This window comes from Oncorhynchus clarkii, chromosome 12 (assembly GCF_045791955.1).
Source record: "Oncorhynchus clarkii lewisi isolate Uvic-CL-2024 chromosome 12, UVic_Ocla_1.0, whole genome shotgun sequence".
NCBI lineage: Eukaryota > Metazoa > Chordata > Actinopteri > Salmoniformes > Salmonidae > Oncorhynchus > Oncorhynchus clarkii.
The window spans coordinates 30,775,507-30,801,347 of NC_092158.1; the positions used below are offsets into that span (position 1 = coordinate 30,775,507).

The window sequence follows — 25,841 nt, forward strand, 5'->3', positions numbered from 1 at the left end:
GTGTTGGATGGTACATAGAGTCAGTACAAACTTTTGAGATTCAAACCATTACTTGAAAGTACTGTGTTGTACTTGTTTTAGACAACAACAAAAAATACTGTATAATGAGTGGTATTAGTATTTTATGTTATTAATAATGTAATAATTAAATATAATAAATGTTTTATCAAAAGACTGTTGGGATCATTGTAGAGAGGGTGCACATACAAGATGTGGCTATTCAATCTTGAAATGGCAGTTTGAGATGGTTTTGAAATATCAGACAATGTTGAAGATTAAGGTAGCTCCAGACCACCTCCAAAACACTGCTTGTCTGAGTCCAAGTCTTGATTAGAATCAAATCAAATCAAATTTATTTATATAGCCCTTCGTACATCAGCTGATATCTCAAAGTGCTGTACAGAAACCCAGCCTAAAACCCCAAGCAATGCAGGTGTAGAAGCACGGTGGCTAGGAAAAACTCCCTAGAAAGGCCAAAACTTAGGAAGAAACCTAGAGAGGAACCAGGCTATGTGGGGTGGCCAGTCCTCTTCTGGCTGTGCCGGGTGGAGATTATAACAGAACATGGCCAAGATGTTCAAATGTTCATAAATGACCAGCATGGTCCTAGGGCTCAGGTCCTCCGAGAGAGAGAAAGAAAGAGAGAAAGAGAGAATTAGAGAGAGCACACTTAAATTCACACAGGACACCGAATAGGACAGGAGAAGTACTCCAGATATAACAAACTGACCCTAGCCCCCCGACACATAAACTACTGCAGCATAAAATCTGGAGGCTGAGACAGGAGGGGTCAGGAGACACTGTGGCCCCATCCGAGGACACCCCCGGACAGGGCCAAACAGGAAGGATAAGTCACATGGGAATCCAAGCACAACCCCGCTTACCCAGGGATAAAATCACATGGGAATCCAAGCACAACCTCACTTTCCCAGGGATTAAATCACATGGGAATCCAAGCGTAACCTCGCTTTCCCAGGGATTAAATCACATGGGAATCCAAGCACAACCCCGCTTTCCCAGGGATTAAATCACATGGGAATCCAAGCACAACCCCGCTTTCCCAGGGATTAAATCACATGGGAATCCAAGCACAACCCCGCTTTCCCAGGGATTAAATCACATGGGAATCCAAGCACAACCCCGCTTTCCCAGGGATTAAATCACATGGGAATCCAAGCACAACCCCGCTTTCCCAGGGATTAAATCACATGGGAATCCAAGCACAACCCCGCTTTCCCAGGGATTAAATGGAGCAGTAGCATGGCATCCTACCAGGCAACACAACAGTTTGAAGGTAGTTTCAATATTAAAGGCAAAGTAAATATTTCTTCAACCCCTGACCTTACCAACAACTCACATGCAAGTAAGGCTGTACTGATTCATTTTGTCTACTACTGTCAAGTACTGTAATGTTTAATTTTTTTGTTTCACTAGAGTATTATTAAAACCTTTGGGAATGAAGATGAAGGTATTCTTAAGGCATATTAATGGGATACAATTTCTGATCAGTGCGTGTAGTGTGTACGGTGAAAGTACACATGGGTGCTAGCCTATAGGGGTAGGCTCTACAAGTCTGAGACATTTCACACCACTATAATTATGAAACATTTGAGTGACATAAGTATAGGCTACAGACCTTTAAGATCATGTATTGTATTTACAATATTAAAACAATGTAACCTGAGATAAAAAATATTTTCAGGTTGAACACATTTTATTTACTACTTCCACTGAGTGTACAGGGTGTGCTCAGTCCGTCTGACCTTGAATGACTGACCATCATGTGAGCACTATGGCTGGACAATGTCTGCTGGTTCACCCTAATTTGCAGTCTCCACCCAAAGATTTTATGTTAAAAGTAGTTGTTACTTCAAAATGTTAAAGGCCTAGTTCAGTCAAAAACATGATTTCCCTGTGTTTTATATATATTTCCACACTATGAGGTTGGAATAATACTGCGAAATTGTAAAAATAATTATGATAATGCACTTTTAGTGTAGGAGCTATTTGAAAAGAGCTGTTTTGGTGGGGTTACGTTTTTGCCTGCAGAACGGCTGCATTGGACCTTTAATAGAAGAATCGCAATGCAGGCGAATGTTGTGTGCTGACAATCACCGACAACCTGGCTACAACAGGAGCGCTGCTGTCTCCTATGCCAGCCACAATGCAACATTTTCTATGATCATGGATAGGTCATGTGTAAGGAAAATGTATACATTGTTGATACAATAATGCAATGTTTATGCGGACAACTAATCACGCGCTATTGTATCATATTGAAACACCTTTATGACTAATTATGCTACATTAGTATCTAGTCTCGGTGAATGATTTCATGAATAATGCATGAACATACCATGCAGCCAGAAGAAACATTTACGCGTGCATCATTTAGAGTGATTACGGTATCGGGCGTGTCTCCCTCTTCTCTTTTACTTAAAAAATCTACTGTTAAGTGTACTAGGACGGAGGAACTAGAATGAAAAACGATAAAAGTTCATTGATTTTTTGATTCAACAATACGGAATTATTTGGAATTTGACCATCATCTTTCAGATGTTTCCTGTGTGACGCTTTAGTAAGTAGCATACGCCTCTGCCAAATTACCCCCTCTAACTTTTTAAAGGGAACTACGGTGATTTAGAAATTGTTTTAAACAACACGTAAATAGGCCTGCTACTACAAAGGGCCTATGCGACATTTCAACTGGACCCTTCATTATTGTCTCACATTGCCAAATCTGCTCCTACGCTCGGATGGCAAGATTTTAGTTTTTTCCCTGGAGTGTTTTGGAACTCTATAACTGCAATGGTGAAACTGGGATGGGTGGAGGCTATGACAAAAACTTTCCACAGGCTATAAAGGTGCTATGAAGAATTATGGCTTAAGCGGGGAAATCTTCTAGCTAGTCAGTCATTTTAGTGACAAACTAGCTAGAATATAGAACCTTTTTAGAAAGTGTTGGTTATGGTGTAATAAATGAAGCAAATATCTGTCTGATCATAGATTTTGGTTCCATGGGAGTACTGGTTGTTTTACAATAATTATGGAGCCACCAGTTGTGTGAAAAATACTCAATTGTCATACTTAAGTAAAAGTAAAGATACAGTACCTTAATAGAAAATGACTCAAGTGAAAGTCACCCAGTACTTAAGTACAGTGTCAAAACTTGTCATACTTGAGAAAAAGTAAAAGTAAATGCTATAGATCAAACTCCTTATATTAAGCAAACCAGACACCAACATGTTATTGTTTTTATTTATTTATAGTCAGGGGCACACTCCAACACTCAGACATAATTTACAAATGCAGTATTTGTGTTTAGTGAGTCTGCCAGATCAGAGGCAGTAGGGATGACAATGTGTTATATTGATAGGTGTGTGTGAATTGGACCATTTGCTGTCCTGCCTGAGCATTCGAATTGTAACTAGTACTTTTGGGTGTCAGGGAAAATATATGGGGGTAAAAAGTACATATTTTCTTTAGAAATTATACTCTGCATAGTAAGAGACTTGTAGGAAACGTTGGTGCACATTTTGCCAATGCTTTCTCCCCCCCCTCTCTCTCTCCCTCCCTCTCTCTCTTTCTCTCCCCCCCCCTCTCTCTCCCCCCCCTCTCTCTCTCTCTCTCTCACCCCCCCTTCTCTCTCTTTCTCCCCCGCTCTCTCTTTCTCCCCCCGCCTCTCTCTCTCCCTCTCTTTCTCTCTCTCTCCCCCTCTCTCTCTCCCCCCCCTCTCTCTCTCTCTCTATTTCTCTCCCCCCCCCTCTTTCTCTTTCCCTCTCTCTTTCTCTCTCTGGATTGTGTTCCACCTGGAACCTGGTTGCCCAAGAAACAAATCTTGTCAGCCAATCGGATCCCTCAACCCACATGCATTTGCACACACCCTTCTTCTCTCTCATTGTGTCCCAGGCTTCTTATGTATCACACTGTCGATGATAAACCAGGTAAACACCACCAACACATGATTGCGGTGATTGCTCTCTGTATTTGCTGTTCAAAGCTGTTATCTCTTATTTTTTCCCTCTTCAGCTCCTCAGTACCCACCCATATGTCATTGTGCACACATCATATTTAGCTGTTGACACTAGTCTCTCTACACCTGCTTGCTGCTGTGGTGTGATTGGTGTGAACTGTCTGGTTTACTGCGGTGTCTGAGGCACTTGAGCGGTCCGAGGATTATATTTAGACACACTTGAAGCCCCAGTTTCTCCTAGTTCATAGATCAATGTTCCCACTATTTATTACCTAGCTGTGTTATGTATACTTTACGGTACTGTACTTCCTACATAACGTGTCTGAAAAATTGTTCTCTGCCTTATTGGCACAGGCCTGAAATTAGTCTAAATGACTCTGTCGTAGTGTTGTAGAGTGCCACTATTGGCCTGTTATTTAACCATGTTTGCGTTCCCCTCTCTCATAGAGAAAAACAATACTCCAACTAATCTTGCAAACAGTGTAGCCTCTGAATATATATTTTGGCAGTAGCAGTCCTAACTTAGTCAAACTTCAACAACACTTTTGTTGAGACACCTGTGCTTTTAACTTTTTGGACACCATAGCTAGATGTCTTGAAGATTATGATGATGGACTGTGATTCATATTTAGTGCTCCTTTTCTGTGTGATAAAAGGGATAGACCACCATGGCCAGTCCAGCACCAGCATGCTGCAAAACCCCTTCCAGTCCAGAGGGGGGAGTGGCGGAGACCCAAAAGACAAAGCGCTTCATCACGGACAACTATGAGCTAAGCAAGGAAGAGCTAGATGGTCTCATGAAGGAAGGAGGTGAGGAAACACAGACATAAGTTGTTGATATTATATAGCCTATACATCTTTTTATTCCCTCCTTCCAAATAACTTTACATCACATCAGACTGATGAGAGACTCCAGTTGTGGTGTTTTATTAATCTCTGATGATGGATTGCCCCCCCCCCCACAGAAGAAGAGCGTCCCTTCCTGGTGGTCCATCATCTGCTGGATGTAAAAGAGGCAGGTGTGCCGGTATTATTGCCTGGGACCCAGGTCATATGCAGAGTGGACAGCACTGAGAGATACACCACACGCTCCAAGGTGTGTGTGTGTGTGTGTGTGTGTGAACTGTAAATGTGTATATACAGTTGTAGTTGGACGTTTACCTACACCTTAGCCAAATACATTTAAACTCAGTTTTTCACAATTCCTGACATTTAATCCTAGTAAAAATTCCCTGTCTAAGGTCAGTTAGGATCACCACTTTATCTTTAGAATGTGAAATGTCAGAATAATAGTAGAGCGAATGATTTATTTCAGCTGTTATTTCTTTCATCACATTCCCAGTGGGTCAGAAGTTTACAAACACTCAATTAGTATTTGGTAGCATTGCCTTTACATTGCTTAACTTGGGTCAAACGTTTCAGGTAGCCTTCCACAAGCTTCCCACAATAAGTTGGGTGAATTTTGGCCCATTCCTTCTGACATAGCTGGTGTAACTAAGTCAGGTTTGTAGGCCTACTTGCTCGCGCACACTTTTTCAGTTCTGCCCACACATTTTCTATAGGATTGAGGTCAGGGCTTTGTGATGGCCACTCCAATACCTTGTCTTTGTTGTCCTTAAGCCATTTTGCCACAAATTTGAAAGTATGCTTTGGGTCATTGTCCATTTGGAAGACCCATTTGTGACCAAGCTATAACTTCCTGACTGATGTCTTGAGATGTTGCTTCAATATATCCACATACATTTCCTACCTCATGATGCCATCTATTTTGTGAAGTGCACCAGTCCCTCCTGCAGCAAAGCACCCCCACAACATGATGCTGCTACCCCCGTGCTTCATGGTTGGGATGGTGTTCTTCGGCTTGCAAGCCTCCCACTTTTTACTCCAAACATCATGTTGGTCATTACAAACAGTTCTATTTTTGCTTCATCAGACCAGAGGACATTTCTACAAAAAAGTACGATCTTTGTCCCCATGTGCATTTGCAAAACGTAGTCTGGCTTTTTTATGGCGGTTTTGGAGCAGTGGCTTCTTCTTTGCTGAGCGGCCTTTCAGGTTATGTCGATATAGGACATGTTCTTCTGTGGATATAGATACTTTTGGACCTGTTTCCTCCAGCATCTTCACAAGGTCCTTTGCTGTTGTTCTGGAATTGATTTGCACTTTTCACACCAAAGTACGTTCATCTCTCTGAGACAGAATGCTTCTCCTTCCTGACTGGTATGACGTCTGCGTGGTCCCATGGTGTTTATACTTGCGTACTATTGTTTGTTCAGATGAACGTGGTACCTTCAGGCATTTGGAAATTGCTCCCAAGGATGAACCAGACTTGTGGAGGTCTACACTTTTTTTTCTGAGGTCTTGGCTGATTTCTTTTGATTTTCCCATGATGTCAAGCAACAAGGCACAAAGTTTGAAGGTAGGCCTTGAAATACATCCACAGGTACACCTCCAATTGACTCAAATGATGTCAATTAGCCCATCAGAAGCTTCTTAAGCCATGACATGATTTTCTGGAATTTTCCAAGCTGTTTAAAGGCACAGTCAACTTTGCGTATGTAAACTTCTGACCCACTGGAATTGTGACACAGTGAATGATAAGTGAAATAATCTGTCTGTCAACAATTGTTGGAAAAATTACTTGTGTCATGCACAAAGTAGACGACCTAACCGACTTGCCAAAACTATAGTTTGTTAACATGAAATTTGTGGAGTGGTTAAAAAATGAGTTTTAATGACTCCAACCTAAGTGTATGTAAACTTCTGACTTCAACTGTAGGTGTATGACATGAACTGTATTCTCTGTCAGGTCAGTGTGTGCTCTCTGTACACTGTGAAGCTGACCCATGGCAAGTTCACCTGGACGGTCAAGAGGAAGTACAAGCACTTCCAGGAGCTGCATCGTGACCTCTACAAGCACAAGATGATGGCTCACTTCCTGCCTCTGGGAAGGTCAGACTCAGAGCACCAATCAAAGCTCAGACATGCAAAGCAACCCATTATCTGTGTGGAGAGTAATTTGTTTAGAGGGGATGCAATTCAAATAAGAGTGAAGGCCTGTTGTGATTTCTGTATGAGTTTAAGAAGGAACATTTTTAGAATATTCAAATATCTCTTTTTAGATTTGCAGCCCAGAGAGCGCAGCTGAGGGCTATGACAGAGGAGATGCCAAGTCTACACGGCACTGAGAGGATGAGACAAACCTCCAGTAAACCGGTATCACTCTTACATTCATTGACCCACCCAAATTGTATACAGTATGCACAAAGACAGACTCTGATAAACACCATGGTACACACGCAGACAGAGACCCACACATAACTCAGTCTCACATAAAGGCTCACTCCACTGGGCACACCATGTCATTTCAACATGGAAATGTGGGTAATATTTGGTTGAGATGTTGATCAATGAGATTTCCACCTTTATGCACCCACTCAAGACAGACTGAAGTTTGTTGAATTCCCAATGTGTTATAACTTTGCTTTCAACTGTTGAAAAGCACAACAAAGTTCAAATGGGAATAAAATGTGCTTCATATAATAGCACAACTAAATGACCTGGATTGCAGTTGAGATGACATAAAAAGTATATACAGATGTAGGATCTTAATTTGAGGAAGTTTGCTACAGCAGGAAAATAATCTTGCAGCAACAGGAAATTTGAATTATTATGTGGATTATAATTAATGGAATTTTTTTGTAGGGGTTGATACATTTTTCAGTAGGGAAAATCAAGTCTGAAATTTTAAAGTGGAAATTACATACCTTTTAAGCCTTTTTAAACATTATATATATTACAAATTTGCATTTCTTGCTGTGCAGAAAAATTGTGATCCTACATCTGTAGTGCAAGATGCTAAACAGATTATTATAGCATTATTGTGAATATCTCCACAGACCTGCAAATTTTGCGTGATATCTTGGACATGCACAATGCACACCTTCTATGATTACATAATACATTTATAGATACAGTAATCTCAAAATGTGACCATGGGTGTGTTACTCATTTTAAGGTTGAATAAAAACGGTTACATTAGTTTGTATCTTTTGTTCCACTGACTTAGTCTGGCTTTAATTCCAGTTTGTCTACAAATTAATAATTGATATTTTGTATTCCAAGAATCAAAGTTAATGAATAGCACTAAATCAAATCAATTCTTAATTAAAGTCTATTTAAAGTTTGTTTGATTTAGTCCTATTCTTTAACATAGATTTTTTGGTTGAGATGGAGAATCCAACATATTAATTAACAACTTGAAGATAAAATTTAAAAACAACCAAAGCTTTAAACCCTAGGCCTATATGTACTGTCTATATTTAGTTGAACCCTGAGTTGAATTGAAACAATAGCTGTTGATGACTTTGCAAATGCTATACAGGCCTAAATATTGATGATATATGACTTATAAAGTATGGTTACATTTGATTTTTCTCTGTTGAACTGACCCTTTGGAATGACGTCAATAGCAACAGGGAATCTATTTAGTTATTAAGAGATCGCTCATAGGACTGTTACCGTGACCGTATTACCGCCACACCGGCGGTCACGAGTCATGATGGCAGTCAAATTCCATGTGTCCATTTACGGTAATTGGCTTCTCCAAGCTCGGATGCTGCTGATGGTCATTAGTAGCCTACCTAACTTGCTAACTGTCTGATACTCCTCAGTCTATTGCCCCTCTAATCACTGTGACATCAATGCAAATGTAATCAAAAAAATATAATCCAACACTTCATGAGACCTCATGTTGTGCAACATTTCTATAGGCTATGCAATTGCATGAGAAAACAGAGTGATGGCCTCTTAAAAAGAGGAGGATCCCATCAGCTTTCTTCAGGCTAGGTCTAGTATATTTATTTCTCAGCCTTCCTAATATTGAGCACATTGCTTCTCTTTAAAACAGAAGTATAGTCTGGCTGGCATGAAAATTAACCACTGGAAAAGTGTCCTTCATTCGCTATTTAATTGTGTAGTTGGCGTATTTTTTCCCCCGGTGCCCCTGTTTTGAGATAGCTGCATGATAATGGTTCATTCTAAATCAAAACAAATTTCACACATATAATATTGAGTATATGTAAAGACAAGATTAAATCAAGAATAGTGTGATGGGTAACAATATTAGCTTATCACTTGGGAATTGTATATTATCACTTTTTTTGTGACTTTTTCAAATCATAATTACACACCTAATGTAGCACATTAGAATATATGTTTTTGTAAAGTTTGTATCACAACTAAAGTGACCAAATAACTTCTTCAAATTTAAGCACATTAATCCGGTTTCCAACGGCTGTAGAGCCTAACTGGCATGCATACGCAGCGCGTGAATTTCAAGTTTCGGGAAGATAATTTTCAACATAGAAATGCACCTTTATAATAAAAGCATTATATGCATAATCACATTTGTGGTCACTTTGGATAATGGTGTTCTCTCTGACTATGGAATATTTAATTCTCGCACAGAATAGAATAGGTAAACCTTTGTACTATGGGGAATAGTAGATTGACATAGGCTAGTGCTTTTGCTGTTCGTTAGGCCTCCTCATCTTGTTGGCTGACAAAAAGTAAATGTGGACAGTTCTTCCAATATCTTCAATATGCACCTCGGAATTGGATTAGGATGCGTGCAGTTGCATCCCTAATATGTCTGTCTTCACTTCTAGCCTGTGAGAAAGACCCGATCACGTGACTGAGAACCATGTGAGTGAGAGGTGCAGCCGGGAGAAGGGAATTTAAATTATTATATTCAACCCAAGGGCACAATGGCCACTGGCCGCAAAAGGCATGGATTCTTTTTAGGGGGAATTACGGCCACGCAAAGGGTATGCAGCCGGTAAATTCAAGGCAATATCAAGTGCTTGTCAAATTGTGAATGAGAGACTGATGACGTGTGTACAGCCTGTGCAAAAAAAACAACGCAGAGCTCATGCCTTTCATGCAACCTTTTTCAAATCATTATTAGAGTCGCATCATGCAGCCTTAGAATGTATTAAAAATCAAAACATATAGCCCAACATTTTTATCACAACGCTCAACACAGAATAGCCGCATCTATGCACTCCCTGAAATCATTTTGAGAAAATATCCTTTCTATTTTTTTTCAGCTATGTTCAATTGTATTCTTCATACTATAAAACAATATAAAATAATGCCACGGAATTCTAAACAAATCTTGTCTGCTAAATGAACTAGTGTAGCCCACAGCCCAATGGCAGAGTCAGATTAGGGCCTAGCATAAAGACAATCCAGAATATGCTTTTCTGTTCTTCTGAAATAGACTACATTTTCTTCATATCGTGTTTCTTTAGACCTGTCTAAAATAAATAATTGATTTATTGTGATGGTGTAGGTTATATTAAATGTATTTATTCGATTTTTGTCAAATGTAGATGTTCCAAAGGTCTGCATCAGTGGCTTGTAGGCTATGCGTGGGATCCAGAAGAAGCTAAATGTGTTTATGTTAATTAACGGGCAATTACCATGAGACCGGCAGTTAATTGCTTGAAAATCACCGTCTGAAAAAATGTAATGACCGCCATAGCCCTAATCGCTCAATAATAATTGTCCCGATAATTCAAAAAAATATATCATCTTTATTTAACCTTTCATAACTAAGTCACTTAAGAACAAATTCTTATTTACAATGACTGCCTACCCCAGGCAAACCTGGCCAACGCTGGGCCAATTGTGCGCCACCCTACGGGTCTCCCAATCACAGCCAGATGTGATACAGCCTGGATTCGAACCAGGGACTGTAGTGACGCTTCTTGCACTGAGATGCAGTGCCTTAGACAGCTGCACCATTTTGGAGCACATTGGTAACACATTGGTAGTAGTGACAAATGTCATAGCTAAGCAGTACTGGGATTGGTTAAACCCTGGATGGGAGACCAAATGGATAGCTTTAGGTAGATCAATTATCCTGGGATAATGATAGTGAATATAACGTTGAAGATCTGATGTTCAAATAGAGGTACAAATAGAACATATCTTATAAAAGGTTTGTCTATGTTGAAAATGGGTTAACCAATGATGATATAAGTTTGTACTGTTAGGTGACCTAAACTGGGACATGCTTAACACCCCGGCCGTCCTACAATCTAAGCTAGATGCCCTCAATCTCACACAAATCATCAAGGAACCTACCAGGTACATCCCTAAATCCGTAACCATGGGCACCCTCTTAGATATCATCCTGACCAACCTGCCCTCTAAATACACCTCTGCTGTCTTCAACCAGGATCTCAGCAATCACAGCCTCATTGCCTGCGTGCGTATTGGGTCCGCGGTCAAATGACCACCCATCAATACTGCACAAAAACATCCTGTGGCGTTCTGCATTAGCATCGAATAGCCCCGGCGATATGCAACTTTTCAGGGAAGTCAGGAACCAATATACTCAGGCAGTTAGGAAAGCTAAGGCTAGCTTTTTCAAACAGAAATTTGCTTCCTGTAGCACTAATTCCAAAAAGTTTTGGGACACTGGGAAGTCCATAGAGAATAGGAGCACCTCCTCCCATCTGCCCACTGCACTGAGGCTAGGAAACACTGTCACCACCGACAAATCTACGATTATCGATAATTTCAATAAGCATTTTTCCACGGCTGGCCATACTTTCCACCTGGCTACCCCTACCATGGCCAACATCTCTGCACCCCCTGCTGCAACTTGCCCAACTTCACCCATGCCCTCCTTCACCCAAAACCAGGCAGCTGATGTTCTGAAAGAACTGCAAAATCTGGATCCCTACAAATTAGCTGGGCTAGACAATCGGCACCCTCTCGTTCTAAAATCACCCTCCAAAATGGTTGCAACCCCTTTTACTAGCCAATTCAACCTCTCTTTCGTGTCGTCTGAGATCCCCAAAGATTGGATAGCTGCCGCGGTCATCCCCCTCTTCAAAGGGGGAGACACTCTAGACCCAAACTGTTACAGACCGATATCCATCCTGCCTGACCTTTCTAAAATCTTCGAAAGCCAAGTTAATAAACAGATCACCGACCATTTAGAATCCCACTGTACCTTCTCCACTATGCAATCTGGTTTCTGAGCTGGTCATGGGTGCACCTCAGCCAAGGTCCTAAACGATATCATAACCACCATCGATAAAAGACAGTACTGTGCAGCTGTCTTCATCGACCTGGCCAAGGCTTTCGACTCTGTCAATCACCGCATTCTTATTGGCAGACTCAATAGCCTTGGTTTTTCTAATGACTGCCTCGCCTGGTTCACCAACTACTTTGCAGACAGAGTTCAGTGTGTCAAATCGGAGGGCCTGTTGTCCGGACCTCTGGCAGTCTCTATGGGGGTGCCACAGGATTCAATTCTCGGGCCGACTCTTTTCTCTGTATAAATGTGATGTCGCTCTTTCTGCTGGTGATTCTCTGATTCACCACTACGCAGACGACACCATTCTGTATACATTTGGTCCTTCTTCGGACACTGTGCTAACAAACCTCTAAACGAGCTTCAACGAAATAAAACACTCCTTCTGTGGCCTCCAACTGCTTTTAAATGCTAGTAAAACTAAGTGCACGCTCTTCAACCGATTGCTGCCCGCACACTCCCGCCTGACTAGTATAATTACTCTGGACGGTTCTGACCTAGAATATATGGACAACTACAAATACCTAGGTGTCTGGTTAGACTGTAAACTCTCCTTCCAGACTCACATTAACGGGATCGATATGACAACAGCCAGTGAAAGTGCAGGGCGCCAAATTCAAAACAACAGAAATCTCATAATTAAAATTCCTCAAACATACATGTATCTTATACCGTTTTAAAGGTAATCTTGTTGTTAATCCCACCACAGTGTCTGATTTCAAATAGGACACTGTGAACGATTATGTTAGGACAGAGCCAAGTCACAAAAACACACACAGCCATTTTTCCAGCCAAAGAGTAGAGTCACAAAAAGCACAAATAGAGATAAAATTAATCACTAACCTTTGATGACCTTCATCAGATGACACTCATAGGACTTCATGTTACACAATACATGTATGTTTTGTTTGATAAAGTTCATATTTCAAAAAAAGAAAATCTGAGTTTACATTGGCGCGTTACATTCACTAGTTCCAAAAACATCCAGTGATTTTGCATAGCCACATCAATTTTACAGAAATACTCATCATAAATGTTGATAAAAATACAAGTGTTAAACATGGAATTATAGATATACCTCTCCTTAATGCAACCGCTGTGTCAGATTTCAAAAAAGCTTTAGGGAAAAAGCAAACCATGCAATAATCTGAGAACGGCCCTCAGAATTATTTTTTTTATCCGCCATGTTGGAGTCAACAGATCAGAAATAACATTATAAATATTCCCTTACCTTTAATGATCTTCATCAGAATGCACTCCCAGGAATCCTAGTTCCACAATAAATGTTTGATTTGTTCGACAATGTCCATTATTTATGTCCAAGTAGCTACTTTTGTTAGGGCGTTTAGTACACAAATCCAAACGCTCGTGCAGGTCCAATTGAACGTTGGACGAAAAGTTGAAAAAGTTATATTACAGGTCGTAGAAACATTTCAAACTAAGTATAGAATCAATCTTTAGGATGTTTTTATCATAAATGTTCAACAACGTTCCAACCAGAGAATTCCAATGTCTGTAGAAAAGCCATGGAACGCAGGTCGCTCTCATGTGAAATGCGCGTGACCAGGACCTGGCTAACTGCCAGACCACTGACTCAAAGAGCTCTCATCCGGCCCCACATCACAGTAGAAGCCTCATTCAAGTTTCTAAAGACGGTTGACATCTAGTGGAAGCCCCAGGAAGTGCAACTTGAACCATATCCCACTGTGTATTTGATAGGGCTGAGTTCAAAAACTACAAACATTTTCTCAGGTTTTTGCCTGCCATATGAGTTCTGTTATACTCACAGACATCATTCAAACAGTTTTAGAAACTTCAGAGTGTTGTCTTTTCAAATGTATTAATACTATGCATATATTAGCAACTGTGACTGAGGAGCAGGCCGTTTACTCTGGGCACCTTTCATCCAAGCTACTCAATACTGCCCCTGCAGCCATAAGAAGTTAAGCATCTCCAATCCAAAATTAAATCTAGAATCGGCTTCCTATTTCGCAACAAAGCCTCACTCATGCTGCCAAACATACCCTCGTACAACTGACCATCCTACCGATCCTTGACTTCGTCATTAAAACAAATTTTTCAACCACTCCACAAATTTCATGTTAACAAACTATAGTTTTGGCAAGTCGGTTTGGACATCTACTTTGTGCATGACTCAAGTAATTTTTCCAACAGTTGTTGACAGACAGATTATTTCACTTATCATTCACTGTATCACAATTCCAGTGGGTCAGAAATTTACATACACTAAGTTGACTGTGCCTTTAAACAGCTTGGAAAATTCCAGAAAATTATATCATGGCTTTAGAAGCTTCTGATAGGCTAATTGACATCATTTGAGTCAATTGGAGGTGTACCTGTGGATGTATTTCAAGGCCTACCTTCAAACTCAGTGCTTCTGCTTGACATCATGGGAAAATCTTAAAAAATCAGCCAAGACCTCAGAAAAAAAATGGCAGACCGCTACAAGTCTGGTTCATACTTGGGAGCAATTTCCAAATGCCTGAAGGTAACACGTTCATCTGTACAAACAATAGTACACAAGTATAAACACCATGGGACCACGCATACGTCATACCAGTCAGGAAGGAGAAGCGTTCTGTCTCCTAGAGATGAACGTAATTTGGTGCGAAAAATGCAAATCAATCCCAGAACAACTGCAAAGGACCTTGTGAAGATGCTGGCGGAAACCGGTCCAAAAGTATCTATATCCCCAGTACAACGAGTCCTATATCGACATAACCTGAAAGGCCACTCAGCAAGGAAGAAGCCACTGCTCCAAAACCGCCTTAAAAAAAGCCTGACTACGGTTTGCAACTCCACATGGGGACAAAGATCGTAGTTTTTGTAGAAATGTCCTCTGGTCGGATGAAACAAAAATAGAACTGTTTGGCCATAATGATCATCGTTATGTTTGGAGGAAAACGGGGGAGGCTTGCAAGCCGAAGAACACCATCCAAACCGGCAAGCACGAGGGTAGCAGCATCATGTTGTGGGGGTGCTTTGCTGCAGGAGGGACTGGTGCACTTCACAAAATAGATGGCATAATGAGGGAGGAAATGTTGCTTCAATATATCCACATACATCTCAAGACATCAGTCAGGAAGTTAAAGCTTGGTCGCAAATGGGTCTTCCAAATGGACAATGACCCCAAGCATACTTCCAACGTTGTGTCAAAATGGCTTAAGGACAACAAAGTCAAGGTATTGGAGTGGCCATCACAAAGCCCTGACCTCAATCCTATAGAAAATATGTGGGCAGAATTGAAAAAGCGTGTGCCAGCAAGGAGGCCTACAAACCTGACTTAGTTACATCAGCTCTGTCGGAAGGAATGGGCCAGAATTCCCCCAATTTATTGTGGAAAGCTTGTGGAAGGCTACCTGAAACGTTTGACCCAAGTTAAACAATGTAAAGGCAATGTTACCAAATACTAATTGAGTGTATGTAAACTTCTGACCCACTGGGAATGTGATGAAAGAAATAACAGCTGAAATAAATCATTCTCTCTACTATTATTCTGACATTTTACTTTCTTAAAATAAAGTGGTGATCCTAACTGACCTAAGAAAGGGAATTTTTACAAGGATTAAATGTCAGGAATTGTGAAAAACTGAGTTATATGTATTTGGCTAAGGTGTATGTAAACTTCCGACTTCAACTGTATGTATATATATATATATACTTTTTTTTCTTCTCAGAACCCCCTGCGGGCTAGTAGGCTATCAGTCCTGATTTCTGATTTCTCTGTTGTAGAAATACCTTGAAGAATATCTAAATGGCCTTCTGGAGAATTCCTTTTGTAAGAACTTCCACGGCATGGTGGGTGAAGATGACACACACACACACACACCAATTATCATTCAATGTCAGGATGAGCTGTCATCACTGTCTGTCTTGTTCTGATTCCAGCTGGAATTCCTTGATGTCAGTGCTCTCTCTTTTGTCAGTGAGCTTGGACCCAAAGGCCTGTAAGCAGGTTTAATAGTCTATGAGAGTGTGTGATGGTATACGAGAAAGTGAGAGTGAGTGTTATTCAGTATATTTTAATGTGACAAATTCTCTGTCCGTGAAAGCAATGTTAGTGATGTCATTGTATTTCAGGGAGGGTTCCATCTTCAAAAGGTCAGGAGGTCATCGTATCCAGGGGCTGAACTGTATTGGTCATCACCAGTTCTGCTTCCGCTGGTCAAAGCGCTGGCTGGTGGTCAAGGATTCCTTCCTGCTCTATATGAACCGGGAAAACGGGGTCGTCTGCTTTGTACTGGTCTTTGACCCAGAGTTCAAAGTTCAAGTGGGCCGTGCATACACTGATACCAAGTATGGGGTCTGTATTCAGAACTTCACCAGGTAAGTCCACAGTGGTGTCCAAAATGTTATTATCTATTTGTAGGCAGACACACCCATAAAGTGTACACTCAAATACAGATCACACTTGTGAAGTATACATTTTGTATACCTAATTGTTTATTTATGAGTCAATCCCTAGCTGTGTGTGTATTCGTGCAGGCAGGAAGAGGAGAGTGTGGTAAATTTAGATTTTTTTACATTCGGCAGGGGAATACAGTATGTGACCCACCTCCTTGATTTGGTTCTATGTAGCAAAATTAGAATTTGTTTTTTACATTGGATAAAAGTAGAGACTCAGAACATTGTATAACATACACTGTAGTAGAGGAACAATGGGAAAGTAATTCTGCTTTGAAAGTTGATAAACTTGTAACACTACTTTTGAGAAAATGTTGTTACACCAACTGGAGAGCTCTTATTTTTCTTCACCCATTCAGAATCGTTATCACCCATATAAGCCTTAGCCCCGCCCATCTTAAGGATTCACGTGTGAGGCCATGTACTTAACAGAGTGAGTAAGGTATTGTAGTAAACAACCAAAGATTAAGATTGATAGTGGTAAAAGTAGTAGAAAAAAGTATTAGTACAAATATACTTTATCTAGTCCTTGGCCTATATCCTATTCTGACTTTGGTGACAGGTCATGTTGTTCTTCTCGTTACCGTCTCTGGTAAACACACACTAAATTAAATAAATTCTAAGTTTATTTGTCACATGCACAGGATACCGAAGGTGTAAACGGTACAGTGAAATGATTACTTGCATAGTGGAGTCTTTTGTTTAGACCCTTAATCCCTACCCATACTACCATGTACCATGCATGAATCTGCAGGTAGCTTAAGCTAACCAACTAGGTTAAGTTAGCTAACATTAGACTATAACTAGCAATGCAAATGATAGTCCATCACAACTTCTTCCCACTGAGCAATAGCAACACTATTTCAGTTCTTCATGATATCTTTAAAAAAAATCCATGGTAGAAAGGATTATCTACACATAATGAGCAACTCGTGTTATAAGCAGAAGAATACTACATGGCAGACCAATCCGAACTCATGTCCAGCCCATCCATTATCTCAGCCAATCATGGCTAGCAGGAAGGTTCCTGTCTTTTTTTCGTTGTTAAACCAACTAGGCTTGTAATTTATTATTTTAATTTGATTTATTTACAGATGGCATGCACGTTTGTTATTAAGGCAAATGACAGTCCACATGTTCAAGAAGGCATTTCTCCCCCAGAACTTATTTTGATTTTAAAAAATGTAAAAAAACGTTAAAATGCCTCTCCTGTGTAGTAGTGACGTGCAACATACACATAGATTCCTGGAACGTGTCACATACAGTATTATTCTAACAAAGATATCCACATATATTTCAGGATGTTGTGTATCCCTGGAAATGATCTGAATTCATATAAACATAACAGTTTTGAAAACATAGCTTGTCCAAAAATAAGTGGTCTCTTGGCACAACTTGGGGTAAGTTGAGAATGGGACAGGGTAAGTTGAGTCACCTTGGGGTAAAGTGGTTGATGGTGTCCTGTGACAGTGGGTAATGGTGCTGATAGGTCAACGTTTAATTAATTAATGTGGTGTATTGTATATCTTAAATGTATGCCTACATTCAGATATATATCTTTCTGTTCAATATCACTTAACCTTCCATTTCTTGACCAGTTGTCTGGGACAGGGATGTTTCAATGTGTCAATTAGTAGGTAAGTTCTCTGCATTTGAGGCTACAAAGCCCATGAAACTGGCCCGCAAGATTCTTGATATGTTTAGGAAGCTCAGACTCCATGTCGTCAGATAAGACCTTGTGTGCCTCTGCTACTCTATCATAGCCTCATTCGCACAGGTACATGTTCATTTTGGTTTTTGTCATTGGACCTCTTCAGTGTCATTCAGTCTATTTTTTCCATCCCTTGCTGCTGCTCAAATGGACTTCTTCCTTTCTCACTTCTTCCTTCGCTTCTCTCTCCAGAATCTCAAGGGGGGCCAGACCCCTGCTTGTTTTACGTGTATATACAGGGGGCATGAAGATGTCTGCTATGTAACAATAAAATATGCATCTTGAGTTCATACAGGACACATTGCAAAAATACTATGCATATTATGCACGAAACTGACTAAATGTGATGATAATATGTATGGGGTATGGTGGAGATTGGCTCAATTTACCCCATGGGCATTGGCATAACTTACCCCAAAGCAAATATGTTGACTATATTAGCCCACACAGCTACAAGGATACACTTTCATGCTATGTTTAGGATCTCATATTTTAGCTTATAGTCTCAACTGATGTATAAAACATTTAAACTATATACTTTGGTTTAGATACAAGCATCATGAAACTTATAACACAAATTAATTTGACTTTGTGAAAATCTGTTTTTTGGACCTAACTTGCTTACCACTTTCCCCATATGGCTTCTTACTTCACAGACTCTATGAAATGATGAACTCTTCCTAAATATTTGGCCACATGATTAATTTTGTGTATGGTTTTTCTAGAAACAATTAGGGTGGCTCAATAATTATTTGGTTCAACATACCCCACTCTCCCCTATTGCCTCGCTGTGTTGCCTCATATGTGTATGTGTGTTCTTACATGAGCGTTGTGTGTGTGTGTGTTTTAGGAATCTGGTCATCAAGTGTAACAGCTACAGACAGGCTCACTGGTGGAGCCATGAGATCAACAGGCTGGCTGAGCCTTGTGAATTCCTCCAGGTCCAACGCTTTGGGGGCTTTGCCCCGCCACGGGAGAACACACTCACTAAATGGTCAGATGTGTGTGTGTGTATTGCTTCACATTGGATGATGATGTGGTATTTGTACCTACTGTATACATCCATAGCTTTGTGCTCCCTTAACTTGAATGTAATGTCTCTGTTTATGAACTGGTTGTATTAAAGGTATGTAAATGGCAGTGGCTACTTTGCAGACCTGGCTGATGCTCTGGAGCAGGCCAAGGAGGAGATCTTCATCACAGACTGGTGGTGAGGAGCGGAGCTAGCACAATCGAAATAGAATAGAACGTTATATTATACACTATATCTTGATGGCTAGTAGGAATACTCTGTGTTCCAAATTTCATGTACAGTAAGCACAGTGCTCTCCGTAATTACAGAGAGAGGTTATCCAGAGCCCTATATGGTATAGTGTATACATGGCTCTGCCCTGCCGTTAGCTAAATTAGAGCATACAGCAAACAAAACAAATGTTTGATTTCACTGTCTCAATAACAACGGAGACCACTTTTTCCAAAATGTATTAGGTTTGTTTCTAATTAGTCTGTAAACAGCATGACACAGTGTAAATATGTTAATTATTAATATTGCATGGTGAATATTTATTTTCCTCCAAGGCTCAGTCCAGAGGTTTTCCTGAAGAGGCCAGCTACAGGAACGTACTGGCGTCTGGACCAGATCCTCAAACGCAAAGCAGTACGAATCTACTTCCCACCTTTCTCCTGACAACATACAGTGGGGAGAACAAGTATTTGATACACTGCCGATTTTGCAGGTTTTCCTACTTACAAAGCATGTAGAGGTCTGTAATTTTTTATCATAGGTACGCTTCAACTGTGAGAGACGGGATGTAAAACAAAAATCCAGAAAATCACATTGTATGATTTTTAAGTAATTAATTTGCATTTTATTGCATGACATAAGCATTTGAGACATCAGAAAAGCAGAACTTAATATTTGGTACAGAAACCTTTGTTTGCAATTACAGAGATCATACATTTCCTGTAGTTCTTGACCAGGTTTGCACACACTGCAGCGGGGATTTTGGCCCACTCCTCCATACAGACCTTCTCCAGATCCTTCAGGTTTCGGGTCTGTCGCTGGGCAATACGGACTTTCAGCTCCCTCCAAAGATTTTCTATTGGATTCAGGTCTGGAGACTGGCTAGGCCACTCCAGGACCTTGAGATGCTTCTTACGGAGCCACTCCTTAGTTGCCCTGGCTGTGTGTTTTCGGGTCGTTGTCATGCTGGAAGACCCAGCCACGACCCATCTTCAATGCTCTTACTGAGGGAAGGAGGTTGTTGGCCAACATCTTGCGATACATGGCCCCATCCATCCTCCCCTCAATACGGTGCAGTCGTCCTGTCCCCTTTGCAGAAAACCATCCCCAAAGAATGATGTTTCTACCTCCATGCTTCCCTGTTGGCATGGTGTTCTTGGGTTTGTAATCATCCTTCTTCCTCCAAACACGCAAGTGGAGTTTAGACCAAAAAGCTACATTTTTGTCTCATCAGACCACATTACCTTCTCCCATTCCTCCTCTGGATCATCCAGATGGTCATTGGCAAACTTCAGACGGACCTGGACATGCGCTGGCTTGAGCAGGGTGACCTTGCATGCTCTACAGGATTTTAATCCATGACGGCATAGTGTGTTACTAATGGTTTTCTTTGAGACTGTGGTCCCAGCTCTCTTCAGGACATTGACCAGGTCCTGCTGTGTAGTTCTGGGCTGATCCCTCCTTTTTTTCTGAGTTTATATATACAGTGGGGAGAACAAGTATTTGATACACTGCAGATTTTGCAGGGTTTCCTACTTACAAAGCATGTAGAGGTCTTGTGCAGGTCTACAATTTTATCCCTGATGTCCTTACACAGCCCTCTGTTCTTGGCCATTGTAGAGAGGTTGGAGTCTGTTTGATTGAGTGTGTGGACAGGTGTCTTTTATACAGGTAACGAGTTCAAACAGGTGCAGTTAATACAGGTAATGAGTGGAGAACAGGAGGGCCTCTTAAAGAAAAACTAACAGGTCTGTGAGAACCGGAATTCTTACTGGTTGGTAGGTGATCAAATACTTATGTCATGCAATAAAATGCAAATGAATTACTTAAAAATCATACAATGTGATTTTTCTGGAATTTTTCTGGAATTCTGTCTCTCACAGTTGAAGTGTACCTATGAGAATTACAGACCTCTACATGCTTTGTAAGTAGGAAAACCTGAAAAATCAGCAGTGCATCAAATACTTGTTCTCCCCACTGTATGTCTATAGTCTCCTTATACCTGTCCTCCTCCCTCCTCTCCTCTGAAAGCACTGAAGGTTAATCCCTTCCCAGCCAGCACATAATGTTCTCAGAACCATTTGTTTCTTAGAGCTTGGTGAGAGTGTAGTTATCCTATTGGTTATTTTGCATACAACATTCCCCAACTTTATGGGAATGGTGATTGCTTGACTTTGGATAATTGCTTGACTTTGGAACATTCTCAGCACATTTAAGGAATTCACAAAAAAAAAACATTATTTACTTGGTATTTAATTTAACAGTATACGTTTTCCAAAAAGTCAAACATGGTTACGTTTAATTCCATTTTCGTTAATGTTCTATGGACGTTCTCCAAATGGTTTGACATTGGGAATGTTCTCAAATAGTTCAGAGAATGTCAAGAAACAATGTTATTCTGTGGGAATTTCAGTACTTTCGGCATAACGTTTCCTACAGGTTTCCTCATGGTTCTATTTAAAGCCATGTTCTCAAATTGTTCAGAGAACTTTAAGAAACAATGTTCTTCTGTGGGAATTTCAGTACTTAACAGATCATTCCACCCCACAAGTTCCCATGCGGAGGGCCTCCCGGGTGGCGCAGTGGTTAAGGGCGCTGTACTGCAGCGCTAGCTGTGCCATCAGAGACCCTGGGTTCGTGCCCAGGCTCTGTCGTAACCGGCCGCGACCGGGAGGTTATGTGACTTCCGACACATTCAGAGAATTTATGGTTGGTTCTATTTTATGCAGGTTCTTGGCAATCTTCCGAAAAATTCAGTGAAAGTTATTCAAAAACCTCTAAATAACCTAAAAATGTAGTTCTTTTTTACACCCCTTTTCTCCCCAATTTTCGTGGTATCCAATTGTTGTAGTATCTTGTCTCATCGCTACAACTCCTGTACGGGCTCAGGAGAGACGAAGGTCCTTCGATACACAACCCAACCAGCCGTACTGCTTCTGCATCCAACCCGGAAGCCAGCCACACCAATGTGTCGGAGGACCTGGCAACCGTGGTTAGCGCGCACTGCGCCCGGCCCGCCACAGGAGTTGCTGGTGAGACAAGGACATCCCTACCGACCAAGCCCTCCCTAACCCAGACAACGCTAGGCCAATTGTGCGTCGACCTCCCGGTCGCAGCCGGTTACGACAGAGCCTGGGCGCGAACCCAGAGACTCTGATGGCACAGCTGGCGCTGCAGTATAGCGCCCTTAACCACTGCGCCACCCGGGAAGCCCAAAAATGTAGTTCTTAGAGTCAATAATAACCATAACAAAACTTTCACAACATTTGAATATTCTCAGAATGTTATTTAATTACCATCAAATAACCTATATTTTCAGATCTCAGAACGTTAATAAAACGTTCAATGAACTTGAGTAAAGCTTTCTGCACACCTCCCTGCAACTTAAAAATAAACAATCCCAGAACAGGTTCAATTTTCACTTCTGTCCTCAGAATATTTAAAAAACATTCCGTTTTACTGGGCTTCGTTCCCACAACCAATTTGAAACCAAAAACATACTTTTCCTCCTTCCCACCTTTTGTGTATATCCATCCTTTCTTTTCTCTGTGTAGGAACAAGGTGTCAAAGTGTGTGTGCTCCTGTACAAGGAGGTGGAGATGGCACTGGGTATAAACAGTGGCCACAGCAAGAAGACACTGATGGACATGCACCCCAACATCAAGGTCTGTCTGAGACACTAATCTCTGCTCTGCAATCAGGTGGTGCTATAAACCTCATAAACCAACCCACATAGCATCATCGTGCTTTCATTGCTGGTGTTATACTGTGTCATTATTTAAAATTCAAAAACCGATTTGTGTCCTTAGCTTCACTGATGTCTCTCCAACAGGTGATGCGACACCCCAACCACATGTCCGCTGTGGTATTTTTCTGGGCCCATCATGAGAAGATGGTGGCCATCGACCAATCAGTGGCCTTCGTTGGAGGCTTGGACCTGGCCTTTGGGAGATGGGACGACAGCCAGTACCGGTTGACTGATACAGTTCCCACGGAGACAGCCAATCACATCTCTGAAGAAGTGCCAAAGGCTCCAATTTCTGAGCCAGAGGTGATACATCTCAAGACAAAGTCAAGATTAATCTTTCTTTCTCTTTCTCCTGTGTTCTGATAATCCATAGTTCATATTGTTACCTGGTGTTAAGCAGTGACTTTATTGCCAGACTGTCCTATTCTGCCTCCTAGGCAGCTGATTCAGGTGACCAGGTGGATGGGTCAAACTCAGCCCAGGATCCAAAGCCTCCAGAGCCGGAAGAGGTCAATGCTGAGGATCTGAAGAACAACACCCAGCTGTGGCTTGGCAAGGACTACAGCAACTTCATTAAGAGAGACTGGGTCCAACTGGACCGCCCATTTGAAGGTGCAGCATACACACATTATACCCCCATTAATAACACCCACTACCACTCTCTCTGTAACTTACTAACATACACACACACACACACCGGAGGGATAATCCTTCATTTTAATGTGTTTTGTTTTCTCAGACAACATTGACCGCACTGAGGTGCCCCGTATGCCGTGGCGTGACCTGTCTGCTGCCCTCCATGGCAAAGCTGCCAGGGACGTGGCCCGCCACTTCATCCAGCGCTGGAACTTTGCCAAGGTCAGAGGTCAAATGAGAGGTTCCTAAGGATCTTTCTTTCATGGCTTTACTTGGATGTACAAACACTACTTCTGAACTAGGTTCCAAAAGACAACCCTAGACACAACTAGGGTTATGTGATCGAGACATCTGGCTTTTATTATCTTTGTTTTGTCTGCCTACAGATCTTTAAGTACAAGAACATTAGAAGCACGTTTTTCCCCTGCCTCCTTCCCAAGTCTCACAGTACTGCTGATGCACTGCCATTCACTGTGCCTGGCTCTGGGAAGGCCTCCGTGCAGGTACACATGCTCACACATAAGAGTGACCAAACCCACTCGGACACATACAAGCTCACAGAAATGTCTCTCATTCTCCTTTTTTTGATGATCAATTGTATATTGATTTTCATTTTCTTCTCTCTGTCTCTCAGGTGTTGCGTTCTGTGGATTGCTGGTCAGCCGGAACTTGTGACAGCTCTATCCTCAATGCCTACATCCATACCATCGATAACAGCGAACACTACATCTACATCGAGGTAACTCTGCTACCAGCACACTACATAAATTATATACACATACACATTATTTAATCACACCCATTTACCAGACTCAGACTCTTACCAGACTCATTGCACCAATTTACCAGAGTCAAACCCATGCTAATTCTATGCCATATCTATCTTCCATACCTATCTGTTTGATTGCTGTAAACGCATAGAAATCAACCAGGAGACAAGGTTGTTTTTTGTAATGCAAGACGGTATTCAGTGCCCTGGCCTCACCCATGCTGTCTTGTGACTGTATCTCTGTAATAAAGTCAACTTGGAGCTCAAGGTTGCGATAACGGCAGTCCACATGGTCCTATCAAGTCCAATTGAATGCATGGGTTGTGGTATAAATTCTCAAATGTCCCCCTCTCTGCTCTCAGAACCAGTTCTTCATCAGCTGTGCTGATGGGAAGAACGTGCACAATGGCATCGGTGACGCAATCGTGAAGAGGATACTACGTGCACACAGGTGTGGTTCTACCACCATGTCTCTCACTCTGTCTGTCTGGGTTTAATCAGTCAGCACACGGCTGGGTTTACTGTATAACATGATTTTACTGGACTGATCATCACACTGGGTTATGCACAGGGGTGAAAGTAGAATTAATTTCTTCCCGGTTCGGGACCTCCTATATGTGCTTGCGCCCAATCATAGAATTACATACAGAATCCCTTTTCATTCAATAGCACCTCTGTGGGCCTAGTCGTAAATGCTTGCCATTTAACTTTTAAAAAGTATTACCTTTTGTTGTGGCATAAACCATCGATCCTGATGTTTTCATCTGATTGTCAAAGTAGTCACGTCAAAGGACTCCTTCACTAGGCTCCCCGCGCACCTTCCTCCACTCACAACATATTTCCAGCCTCCAAGCAAAGTGGTGAATGGAAAGAGACATCTGTTACACAAACCACCACAAAGTGTCATGACATTTGACGATTGCCATTAGGCCAGAATTTATGAGTCCACCGCTGTTCACAAAGATCTCAGTGTCAGCCACCCAACTCTGCCTTGGCAAAATCTCAGTGTTCACGTCTAACCACATTGCATTTTGAACGGTAGGCTATACCATACCACCTGTTTTCAAGTCCATTTTCAAATTGTTCATGCCTCTGACATGCGGTAATGATAAAAAGTGGTGTAATAGCTTACAGTTTGATATACATTTTGTTTGAATTAATGTGATAGGCTCATATTTTACCGGTATGGCGTACCCACACTATTTATTTTACAGTATCTACTT

The 25,841-nt window shown here is 41.3% G+C and overlaps 1 protein-coding gene across 5 annotated transcripts in view; it reads left to right on the forward strand.

Annotated features, from left to right (window-relative positions):
- The first annotated feature begins 2,452 nt into the window (after positions 1–2,452).
- Positions 2,453–25,841, forward strand: part of LOC139423037 (phospholipase D2-like) — a 31,862-nt gene continuing 8,473 nt past the window's right edge. For 2 of the 5 annotated variants that reach the window (XM_071174621.1, XM_071174625.1), the window contains exons 1-18: positions 2,453–2,578; positions 4,630–4,783; positions 4,939–5,069; positions 6,783–6,925; positions 7,096–7,189; positions 15,840–15,905; positions 15,996–16,054; positions 16,188–16,433; positions 19,073–19,216; positions 19,349–19,432; positions 19,801–19,879; positions 23,020–23,130; positions 23,298–23,516; positions 23,651–23,825; positions 23,953–24,071; positions 24,236–24,352; positions 24,484–24,588; positions 24,981–25,069. In XM_071174621.1, the coding sequence (XP_071030722.1) occupies positions 4,642–4,783; positions 4,939–5,069; positions 6,783–6,925; positions 7,096–7,189; positions 15,840–15,905; positions 15,996–16,054; positions 16,188–16,433; positions 19,073–19,216; positions 19,349–19,432; positions 19,801–19,879; positions 23,020–23,130; positions 23,298–23,516; positions 23,651–23,825; positions 23,953–24,071; positions 24,236–24,352; positions 24,484–24,588; positions 24,981–25,069 (2,123 nt within the window). In that variant the 5' untranslated portion in view covers positions 2,453–2,578; positions 4,630–4,641. Of the gene's footprint in view, positions 2,579–2,698; positions 2,865–3,829; positions 3,945–4,629; positions 4,784–4,938; positions 5,070–6,782; positions 6,926–7,095; positions 7,190–15,839; positions 15,906–15,995; positions 16,055–16,187; positions 16,434–19,072; positions 19,217–19,348; positions 19,433–19,800; positions 19,880–23,019; positions 23,131–23,297; positions 23,517–23,650; positions 23,826–23,952; positions 24,072–24,235; positions 24,353–24,483; positions 24,589–24,980; positions 25,070–25,841 lie in introns of those variants that run through there. The other 3 variants (XM_071174623.1, XM_071174622.1, XM_071174624.1) reach the window with 3 other exon arrangements.